Source organism: Marmota monax, unplaced genomic scaffold (genome assembly GCF_021218885.2).
Source record: "Marmota monax isolate L192 unplaced genomic scaffold, Marmota_monax_Labrador192_F-V1.1 WCK01_AAM20220418_F8-fsc00983, whole genome shotgun sequence".
Classification (NCBI taxonomy): Eukaryota; Metazoa; Chordata; class Mammalia; order Rodentia; family Sciuridae; genus Marmota; species Marmota monax.
Window position 1 is genome coordinate 100,898 of NW_026694847.1, and position 12,125 is coordinate 113,022.

The window sequence follows — 12,125 nt, forward strand, 5'->3', positions numbered from 1 at the left end:
GTCATTTTACTCAACTTTATGGAAAATATAGCATTGGGGTTTTCATTTTTTGTTTTGTTTGACTTTTTGCTTAATATGGAGGACAAAGTCAGTAACCACCATGTTTGAAGTAAAAGTTAAATAAACAATGTTTTTAAGCCCATAGAGAAGAAAATTTAAACTTATATATCTAAACTTGAACCAGCCTTTCAAAAGGGAATTCAAGATGCAATTGAATTCTCTTACATAAAATTGACCACAGTGCAGTGGCTTTTTTCACCTTGACACCAAGGGATGATAACTTTTTAGTTATAGAATCTATTGAATGTAATCCATTATTAATTATCCTTGAAGTCTTATTTTTTATTTTAGTTTAAAATAATTGCTTATTGGGACCAGGATAGATTTCTTAGTTTATTTTCACACTTCTACTTTTTAGATCCTATGTATCCCTTATTTCTCAGATTCCATTTTTACTATATAAGAACATCTACTTAAGGAACTTTTAACGAATTGATGCAAGAGAGGTAAACTGTCTTTGTTTTGAATATATAAAAATATCACCTTGCTTTTGCAGTGCAGTGTCAATTTAGCCAGGTGTAGAATTTGGGTTGAAAGTATTTTGACTAAAATCTTTTGAAGATATGGGTAAAAGGCCTTTTATCATCCATTTTCCCTGAAGAAACTGTGGTTATCATTTCATTTCTATTTTTTTTCTGGGTGCTTTATGTCTGTTTGGTAAGTGCTTGGAATTTTATTCTTTTCACTTATTCTGATAAACATTTAGCCATTTCCACCTGAAATTCCTTTTCTATATTTCTATTCTCAACTGGAGATTTTAAAAATTATTTCTTTGATTATTGTTATCTCACATTTTCTCTCTTTTTCTATTTCTGGAACTCCTTAATCAGTTATTAAGCTACATGGTTTTTGTTGGTTTGTTATTGGTAGTGGTGATGGGGTTTTTTTTGTTGTTGTTGGTGGTGGTGGTGGTGGCTTTTTTTTTTTTTGCTTTTAATTTTTCTCTTGTATTTTTACTTTCTAAAATATTTTTACCTTATGGTTGAGAATATTTCTTAAATTTTATTTTTATTTGAGCCTCCCTAGTAATCTTTTCTCTTAATTTAACATTTTATATTCCATTTTTTAAAAATTTTCTGCCTGCTTTTATAAATTTAACAGTGTGTACTTTTTTATACCTGTAAAATGTTCTTCAACCTCTCTAAATATGTTGACTAGATTTACTAAAGAGTTCTCTTTAGTTCACTAATAATGTCAGGCTTGTCTTTCAATGTTGATTTGATCACTCATTTGGCCTTTCAATTTTGTATTCTTGCTTACCCTCAGATAGCACAGGATCCTCAGCTATAGTTCATACTATATAGGTGTTTAAGAGTCACTCTTTATGTATGGGGCCAGGAAAGATGCTGATTGGAGGGTCTAAAAATATATCAGATGGGTGTGTAAGATGCTAGGGATCAGCGAGAAAATAAGCTGGCATCTCTCACCCATTCTCATCAAACTCATTGGAAAATCAATGAAGAATGTTTTTATTCTTATTTTTTATAAGCCATATACAGAGCTGCCTTCTTATCCAAAGACATGTTCAGCTTTTGTGCAGCAAGTATCTCAGTTTTTCTTTAAGATATGAGTTATTTCTTGACATCAGTGTCACTGCACATGAAAATGTGGGACTATTGGACACAGCCTATTCTCTTGAGCAATGCCCAATGCCCACTCTTAACTTTTGGGTTATGTGTCCCTGACCACGTATCCCACTTTCAAACTTGGAATCCTTCTAGGACTTCATCAGTGCTTTTCACACCTTTTAAATTAATCTATCCACATATTTAGAAAAATATCTGGTTAATTTATACCCTACTCTGTAAGAGTTTTCTGAGGTTATTACTGTATTTTAGTTTTTTATACATATTTAAAGTGATGATTCAGGAGAAAGTAATTAAATATATGTGATCCAACTCTGTTAAGCTAGAAACTTTATTTTTTAAAATCTGCAGTGTTTTACACAATTTTAGACTAAGAGTATTTATTGAATCCTATTGAATATCAAAATTCAAACAAATTGTATTATAGTTTTAGCTTGATTTTAGCAAAATATATTTTTAACTATTTTTTAATCAAGCTTACCTATGAATAATGATTGTTGTTTATTTATTTATTAATCTAGTTCAATTCCAGAAAGCAGGGTATAAATTCCTATTTATATGTATATTTTAAAAGAAAGCAACATATTGACTCATAAAAATGTACTTTATCCTCTGTCAAATCAAAAGTTGAAAAAATATTTTCAGTAAAAATTTTAAGTAAGTGCATATTCTTTAAATAGAATTCCCAATAAGGGTGATTAGATGTGTGTGTGTGTGTGTGTGTGTGTGTGAAAGAGTGTGTGTTTTGTTGCTGCTGTTTTAGTCTTTCAGAAGTTGCTCATTCCTTTGGAATATCCTTTCTTTATCCTTTTATAGAATGATAGCTTTTTACCCAGCGTGCTGAAATCCAGATAAAAGTCTCTGTTTCTCAGATCCCTTCCTTCTAAGTGATTTAATTTGGGTTGGTGAGATGTGGGCAAAGGAATACATTGCTCCTGAGATACGTCATGAAAAAGGAGTAGGCTTTCCTTCCCCTTCCCTTTTCATACTTCACTTTTTGAAATGCATAAGTGTATTTTACAAGCCAGTCCCCCCCAAAAACAAAGGTCTAATGATACATGGATTCTAATATACAACAAGCAGGGATAGAGGTTTTGAGGGTGTGGAATAGAATTTCACTGGATTAGACAGAGGGGAATGAAGGTAAGAGAGGGGAATGGGCATAAGAAAGACAGTGGAATCAATCTCGTATAACTTTTCTACATACACCAGAGTGATCTCGACATCATGGACATCCACAAGACTGGGATTCTAATTAGAATAAGATATTCTTCATGTTTGTATAAATATGTAAAAACAGACTCTACTGACATGTATAACTAAAAAGAACAACAACAGCAGCAACAACAACAACAACAAACACAGGCATTTAGACATAAAAACAGAGATAATATCATAAGTCTAGCATAGTGGAAAGTTAGAGCTTGAGTCTCTTACTATTTAGAATATTGCCTAATTTACCTTGGATTACTTCCATTATCTGCATCATACCCTCTTCCAAACATATAAAGGATAAGGAGAATAACTAAGAGTAAGATAGATAATGCAAGTATTGTTAGTATTGTGGTTTGGATATTTAATATTCCATTCATGTGTTAGACAATCCAGGAATGTATAGAAGTGAAATGAGTAGATTATGAGAGCTGTAACCTCATCAATGGATTAATACATTTGATAGATCAATAATTGGTATGGATTTCTGGATGGTAAATATAGGCAGGTAGGGTTTGTCTGGAGAAAGTAGATCACTTGGGTATGGCTTTGGGGATTTTATCTTTCTTATCCCTGATGTCTCTGTCTCTCTCTCTCTCTCTCTCTCTCTCTCTCTCTCTCTCTCTCTCATGCTTTATGAGCTGAAGAGTTTTCCTCCATCACACCCTTCTAGGTTCTGCCTCACCTCAGACCCAGAGCAATGGAATTGGTCAATTGTGAACTGAACCTCTGAAACTGTGAGCTCAAAATAAACTTTTCTTCCTCTAAGTTGTTCTTATCAGGTATTTTGGTCATAATGATGAAAGCTAACTAACAAAATTATATAATTATGTTATTTGCTGTTTCAGATTGCAAAGAGAAACATGTTTATTTTGGCTAGGTAATAAAGAGAACTTAGGAAAAGTACAAAACTCTCCCAGTAGCTGATTGGGCTCATCACTGATTAACAATGACATCAGGGAACTAGTGATTCCTCTAGAAATCCAGAGGAGGCTCTAGTATTCCAAGGCAAGCCTAGCCATCCCTTTGGAAATAAGCATTTGTATTAATTATCTGAGCAATTCTTCCATACCTGTGGTTGAGCCTTCTTAACGGTTGGAAAGTGCAAGAGTTACTGTGCTTTTTAAAGTCCTTTTACATAAATAAATTCATTTCCATAAATAAATGTCAAAACAGAGTTAACCAAATTGAGGTATAATTCAAATGTTTTCATTTATTAAGTTTTTTCTAACATGGATGCAATTCAATATAATGTGACCATTAGCAAGATAATTATAGGACTTATCCAAATATTTTAATTCACATGCCGTATTTAACATCTACTATAATCTATCAACAGAACACAAAGTTGTATGCTATATGATGAAGAACTATTTATTTTAATTGTGTCAGTAGATCATTGAGGTAGATACATATTTTTAAAATTTTGATTTAATGTCAAAAGTGAAAATAAAATGTCTGAGTTATGAACATGAGCTCTGGATAAATTGGCTCAGCTGTCTTAATGATGGAATATCCTCACTATTAACTCCACTACTTTGAGTCTATTCTGTCAAACTGATATTCATTCCCCCATAGGGAAGAAACTGACAGGGTCTGTCAGTTGTTACCCTGTATGTTGTACCTCCGTTGAACAAAGTTCTGTCAGCCAGCATTTGAGGGCAGTTACTGAGCATGATCAAATAGTGTGCATGTGGTGGTGGGGGATTGTGCTTTTAAAATTATCTTACTCTTGGTAGGAATTCCTTTGGCTCCCATCGATTTCACTTTTTCATTTATTTACCACTAACACTACACCTATTTAAAATGGGGTTGTTTCCAAAGATCGATCTTAAAGATCTTAGAAAAATTAATGTATTTTCTTGTAATGATTTCAGTTGAACTCAAATTCCTCCTTCTCCTCCATTAATCTTGTAATTGAAATTTTGTATTGGAGAATTGTTGATAAGGAGATGCTACAGAATGCTTCACTGAAATTGAAAAGGTATTTTTTTTTGGTATTATTTCTAGGTAATGGAATTCTATACTGTATATTTTTAATTATATAAATAGGATTTTTAAAAAACTATCAATATGTTTAGAGTAATACAGACAAATATTTAAAGAAAAATATACATTGAAGCTCTCTTAGTTGTTAGGAGTTGGAATGGCACATATCTTCTGCCAAGATTTGTTGTAAGGTTTTAAGAGTCAGGGAATACAAGGAAGAGGTAACAAAGTCTCACCAAATCATTTTCGGCCTTCCTTTCTCTCTTCCTAATCAGTTCCTATGTGTCTTTCTGGACGATTGGGGTTTGGTGGGGTTGAAGACTTTGTAAATCAGAACAAAGTGTGGAAAGCTGGGGAGGAATGGAGATAAAGGCTGGAATTTACTTTTCTCTGAGTTTAGATTTATTCAATTCTTTCACTAAGCAAATTTCTATTGAATACTGAAGGTGGGCAATCACTATGTTCTCTGCATGAGATAATGGATAGAAAGTCCCTACATAGTCTAAGGAAAATAGACATAAACAGACAATTCCAGTACATTAAGGCTTAGTGGAAGCATAACAGAATGAGCTCCTGATTTTTTTTTTTAAATTTAGGTAAATCTATTTTTCCTGAATTCTATTTTGATGACATCCCTACAGTATATTTATTGTTTATTCTTTATAGTTTAAGAGGTATATAAGTCATCTGTACTGAATTTTTATTTTCTCAAATAAGTTATATTACATAATCACTTAATTTTTTCTAAACCTGCTCTCTTTTATAAAAATAGGTATATTTTTACCAGGAACAGGGGAAAGGAAAGGTAAGGGAGAGATGGAAGTCAAAGGATACAAAGTAGTAGATATATAGGATGAAAAAGTCAAAAATCTAACATACAGCATGAGGACTATAGTTAACAATAGTGTATGGCATTCATGACTTAGTGCTAAATTAGTAGACTGTAGCTGTGCTGGCCACCGAGAAGCAAAATGAGTAACATGTAAAAGGATGCATACATAGATTTGTTCCTCTGTAGGGACTATTATATTCCCTGTATGCTTTATAACATCATGTGCATAACTTAAATATACACAATAAACTTTATTTCAAATTCAATTTTTCATTACAAAATTATATGTGTATATATAATATGAAATAAATAAATTAATATAGAAAAAATAACTTTGACTTAAGAAATGTTAACATTTTATCATAATTACTATATATCAAATTTTTGAAAATTAAATAATTTTGCTATGTACTTGATGGCTCCCAACACCCATTCCTTTTCCTCCTTGTGTATTATTTATTTCCATATTGTATAAACTAAACTACCTGTGTTTCCATATAAACAGTATATGAATACTGAACATACGTTTTTATAGCTTTTAAAACTATTCAGTATCAGGTTTTTGAGATATATCCCTGGTGATACACAAGAGCTCACTTTATTGATTTTAACTATTTGAATGCTTTCTCATTTTCATTCAGTTTATGTTTTCTCTAGTACTAGTGAGATCAAATATATCCTATGTCCTTTGGAAATACGGTGCTCATTTTATGTGAGTTAGTTGTTCATAACTTTTTCCCAATTTCTTGTTTGTATCTATGTGTTCTTATATGAACGTGAACTTTCAGTTTTGTATCATTCTCTTACTCACCTAAATTGGTGTTGATACTATATTTTTCTCTCCTAAGGCTTAGGCTGTGCCAGGTACAATGGTATGTGCCTATAATCCCAGTGGCTCTGGAGGCTGAGGCAGGAAGATGTCAAGTTCATAGCCAGCTTCAGCAACTTAGTGAGGCCCTAAATAACTCAGCTAGACTGTATCTCTTAACAAAATATTAAAAAGGGATGGGGATGTGGTTCAGTGGTAAAGCACCCTAGGTTCAATCCTTGGCATCAATATTCCATTTTTTTTTGCCTGATATCTTATTTCTTTCACTTTATATTCAGTCTTTTTTTTAAATAGAAATTACTTTTTAAAATAACTTACTTTATTTGTATTTGTTATGATGACAAATATGTTGAAATTATTTATATTCTTATGTGTAGTGATTTTTTTTACCATGCTTTTTTATTCCTCATTTGTTAGTTTTCTTATTTTCTTCCTTTGAAAGATTTATTGGAGCTTCTATACCTATTTTTTAAAATATTTTTTAGTTGTTCATGTACCTTTATTTTTCATTTATTTATATGCAGTGCTGAGGATCGAACTCAGTGCCTCATACTTGCCAGGTAAGCGCTCTGCAACTGGGCCCCAGCCCCGCCCCTCTATACCCATTTTTTATTCCTTTTTTATTTTAGAAGTTATAATTTTTAATGCATTTTTTATAGTTGTCGTTGGATACACTACCTTTATTTTATTCATTTATTTTTATGTGGTATTGAGGATTGAACCAAGGGCCTTGTACATGTTAGGCAAGTACTCTACCAGTGAGCCACAACTCCAGCGGTAGAAGTTATAATTTTAAGTCTATCATTTCAATAGTTACCCTAAAAGTTTACAAATGCATTCTTGACTTAATATGCTCTAAGTTCAATAAAAATGAAATAGTAATTTTTTTTCTCCCACACTTGAAAGGATACAATGAGACCTTAATATGCTTGGACTTTTATTGTTCATCAATTAGACATGTTATTTTCCCAAGTATTTTAGTTTTTATGTTTTTTGAATCCTGCTGTAAATTAGTCATTAATGTATTATTGTTTTGTAATTGATGTATATTTTGACTTATTGACCAATTTCTGTGTTCATCTGTGCTGCTTCTATTCCAGTCCCTTTTGTTTTTTTTAACTTTTCATTGAATTTTGTTGTTGTTGTTGTTGTTACTTTCAATACCGAGCTGTATTTTCATTGAATATTGTTTTGTTTTTGTTACTTTCAATACTGAGCTGTAAGCAGCATAATCTCTTAATCTTTATTATCTGAAAAGGTCTATTTCTCTCATTTTTGCATAAAAGTTAAACTATATAAAATTCCAATAGCTGTCATTCAGTATGAAATGTATTTTTAAGTTGTCTTGAGGTGTCTATTATTTTTGTAAGCATCTCCTGTTTGCCTAATTTTTGTTACTCTGTAATTATTTGAATATTTAGTGTTCCTTTTTGATGCAAAATTTTTATCATTATTTTTCATTGTTCTGTAGTTGAACTCTGTATGTCTCAGGTGACAGTTTGCATACATTTTCCTATTTGAAATTGTGTATAATTTAACTAGAGTACACATTAGCTTTATGTATATTTACATGCATGTATGCATATATATCAATTAAGGTTCCCATGAACAAACTCATTGTCTGTCTGAACACTGGTTCTCTAACTTCTGGAACTCTTTTTAAACTAAGTGGGAACATTTTCACAGCACTACAAGGACTCTCAGGGTCCCTCTGTATCATCCTATTTTATGGTTCCCCTCATCCTAGAGCCTCTTTAAATAGCTCTCACTCAGGCACCCTCTTCCTCATGGGGATTTGATCAGACGCTTTCCTGCTTGAGCCACCATGCTCCTGCCAGTTAGCTGCAGTTCACCTTCCAGGAGGACTTCACCCACCTCTCTTGTGGGGTCCTGTTCTCATCTTTAATGCTGCATATGCTTTCAAGCACTCTGGGAAATTGTGCTTTTATTTGTTTGAGGATCCAGTTAAGGTCAGCCCTTCTACTAGATGTCCGGCTACATGACAGCACTGTTTGTGTGTGTGTGTGTGTGTGTGTGTGTGTTTTCTTCTCTTGGCATTTAATAGACACTTGGGAAATGACAGTGCAGAAATTAAAGAGGCATGGCCTATCACATCATCAGTATTTTATCAGCTCTGAAAATTGGCTTCACTTCCCTCACAGTAGATGAGTTTCCTCTCTTTTGCCACAAATATTTAATACAATTAAAAACCTGGGGTAGATACAACTCCAAGTGAACTGGTACCCAGTGCCCATGAGCCATGACAGTTCCATTACCTCAGATTTGTTAGCTATACCTTCCCACTCCAATCTTTACATATCGAGTTTAGAATGAGCCAGTGTACCACCATTTGTGCCATCATTTATGGCTAAATTTTTTTACAGAATATGTCTTCTGGAAGAATTGTGTAAGTTTAAAAATAATGACAACTCTAAAAGTCAAACAACAAAGAAAATCCTTATGCCCACACTTGAACTGCAGAAAGGATCCTCAAGGTATTTACCTAACAAATATTTCCTGTCCCCCTAATAAGTATCAGTCACTATATCAGGTCATCAGAATATAACAGCAAAACCAATCAAGGGCCCTTCTCTCACTGAGATTAGGGGCTATGTGGGAAACATTATTTCAGTATTCACACTACTGCTCAACATGTCATTAAAATGATGTGAAAGTGTTCAATGAAACAAATAAGATCGCTTGGGGATATTGAACATATTAGCTTGACCTATAATTGCAGTTGGATTGGGAAGTCATTCATGAATGCCTCCTGAACTAAAACTCTTAATATTTGAAAGAGTTAATTTGATGTAGAAGAGAGGCCAGAGCATTTCAAGAAGAAATATTCATATGTGTAAACACCCTGTGGCAGGAAGCAGACTGGCAACGATAGTGGTCAAAAAGAAGACTGAGAGATTTGAGAACAGAAAAGAACGGAATTTATTAGGGTTGAAGATGGGAGGATTTTTAGGAGTGAGAGCAGGCGATGTGCTCGAGCCAACTCAGCACTGCCTAACAAGGGCCAATTATGTTTTCAGAAGCAAAACCATGATTGAAATTTTGCACATTATTTGGCTTTTTCTCACTTTCTGCATTGAAACAATCTTCTCCTCTAGCTTTCTATGTGCTAAGCAGGAGAGAAGTCATATTCTCTTACAAAGAAGTTACATTTTTACATCAGAATTCTCTTTGGTGGGTGTATCAGAGCCAGGAATAGAATGTGCACATAAATAGTGTATTACATTCTAGGCATTTGAAATTGTGCTATCAAGCAGTTAGCACTTTGCGGGATGTAGCTGCTCTGTAAATTTATTGACTGAAAATTTGAAGCAGCAGTGGAATTCACAGTTCAATATCAGTCAATGCTCCCATAGTAGATGATAGCTAGACCAAAAAAAAAAAGTTTCTAGCATATTCTGTTTTGAATCATTCTTCAACACAATTACCTTGTCCTTTCTACCAGGTGGTTGACCAGATTGATACCCTGACCTCTGACCTACAGCTGGAGGATGAAATGACAGACAGCTCCAAAACAGACACACTGAATAGTAGCTCCAGCGGCACCACGGCCTCCAGCATAGAGAAGATCAAAGTGCAGGCTAACGCACCGCTTATTAAACCTCCAGCGCACCCATCTGCTATCCTCACAGTCCTGAGAAAGCCAAACCCTCCACCACCTCCTCCACGGTTGACACCTGTGAAGTATGAAGACCCTCAAAGGGTGGTGCCAACTGGCAATCCTGTCAAGACCAATGGCACCCTTCTACGGAATGGAGGCTTACCAGGTGGACCCAAGAAAATTCCAAATGGAGATATCTGCTGCATACCCAATAGTAACTTGGACAAGGCTCCAGTGCCGCCTCTGATGCACAGACCTGAAAAAGACAGGTGTCCCCAGGCAGGGCCTCGGGAACGAGTACGGTTCAATGAAAAAGTGCAGTACCATGGCTATTGTCCTGACTGTGATACCCGGTATAACATAAAAAACAGGGAGATCCACTTACACAGTGAACCTATCCACCCACCAGGAAAGATTCCTCTCCAAGGCCCTCCCCTCCCTCCTCCACCCCATCTTCCTCCTTTCCCCCTAGAAAATGGGGGACTGGGAATAAGCCACAGTAACAGCTTCCCCCCTCTCAGACCTGCAACTGTGCCTCCTCCCACTGCACCAAAACCACAGAAGACCATCTTGAGGAAATCAACCACTACAACAGTGTGATGTATGCCATTTAAAAAACTTTTTGGTTTTATTTTTATTTTCTATATTATAAGCATAAAATAATAAGTAATGAGCACTTTCTACTCAAGCAATAAAAAGCCCAAATAAACTAACCCTGCATTCAACAAAGTGGCATAAAAAACACCTGGTAAGTATTCAGTGCATTGCTTATGTCCTGAGTTCACATTATTTTAAATGCACATCATCAAAAACTGCAGAACAATGAAACCTTTGAATGCATTGTTTTTGCACTTGACCTATGACAAACTGTGACCTTCAGATTTCAAATATTTTGATTTATAATGAGAGATGGGATTTCAAATATTTTGATTTATTAATAAACCCACAGTGTGATCCATTTTATTCCTGCCTAACTCATCTATGCATTAAAACATGTCACACTCTTAACTTTGATCTAATGCTTTTTAATAAGAAATTTTAATACAGAAGGACTATTTTGTTAATTTTTCTAAAGATGTTTGTCACTAGTTTTGCATTATTAAATGCTGAGGATAATACCAAAAGTTTATTTTCTATGCTATACAATTACTAATTAAATGTTCAGCTACATATGTAATAAAATATTTTGGTCTGTGGAAATGAATATCAATAAATAATAGTAAATAATGACAAAACCAAGTGTTCCTCAGAATTAAAATGAAGTATTGGTTCATTTAATCCTATGTTAATATTCATCATAGTGGGTGGCAACTCTAACAGAGTTTGGAGAAGATCTCAGTGAGTGTATGTCAGAGTTTTCTAAATTACATATAACCCATGTCGTAAACGCATCTACACATTTTCATATTGTCCACTTCCATCATGGTATTTCAGGAGCTGCCTGTTGATCTCCCTGCATGTTGCCAGGCCTTATAAACTCTTGTCACACTCAGCATTCTTCCAGGGTACACTGGAAGTCATTGCAGTTGTGGAATGTTTTGCCTCCTGCACCAGCAAGTTCTCTGCCTCCCTGAAAGAACCCACATTCCCACAGGACACTCAAAGGAAAAATATAGACGTTTCTGTTAACAGGTTGTGTTCAGCATTGGCCTGAAGCTATTTTTCTTCACAGTTGAAAGATGTCTCTTTGCTCTTCCATAGCATCTTTTGCTTCTATTGCCAAATAAAGGTCATTTTTCTTCAGTCTTATTTGACTTGCCTACCCAAGAGCCAAGTTTGATTCCCAATAGCATTGATTTGCACTGATAAGATGTTTTGTCCCAGAGGTAGAATGAGTTTATTTCCCTTAGAGTCATGGTGAAGAATAATGCCTGAAAATAAACTGGTCCAGAGTAGAGAGAATTGTTATTGGTGGAAATTTGTTCATTGTGTAAGCTGAATATTGGGTAAGCTGATCCTTTTGAATATATGACTTTTGATTTTAAATAACTTTTGCTG

General features: G+C 34.4%; 1 protein-coding gene across 3 annotated transcripts in view; it reads left to right on the forward strand.

The window, feature by feature from the left end:
• The window catches only part of Prr16 (proline rich 16), a 79,161-nt gene extending 67,285 nt beyond the window's left edge, over positions 1 to 11,876 (forward strand). The window contains exons 1-2 of one of the 3 annotated variants that reach the window (XM_046426350.2): positions 3,501 to 3,595; positions 9,972 to 11,876. In XM_046426350.2, coding sequence (XP_046282306.1) covers positions 10,023 to 10,727 — 705 coding nt within the window. In that variant the 5' untranslated portion in view covers positions 3,501 to 3,595; positions 9,972 to 10,022 and the 3' untranslated portion in view covers positions 10,728 to 11,876. Of the gene's footprint in view, positions 1 to 3,500; positions 3,596 to 8,601; positions 9,004 to 9,971 lie in introns of those variants that run through there. The other 2 variants (XM_046426348.2, XM_046426349.2) reach the window with 2 other exon arrangements.
• The last annotated feature ends 249 nt before the right edge of the window (positions 11,877 to 12,125 follow it).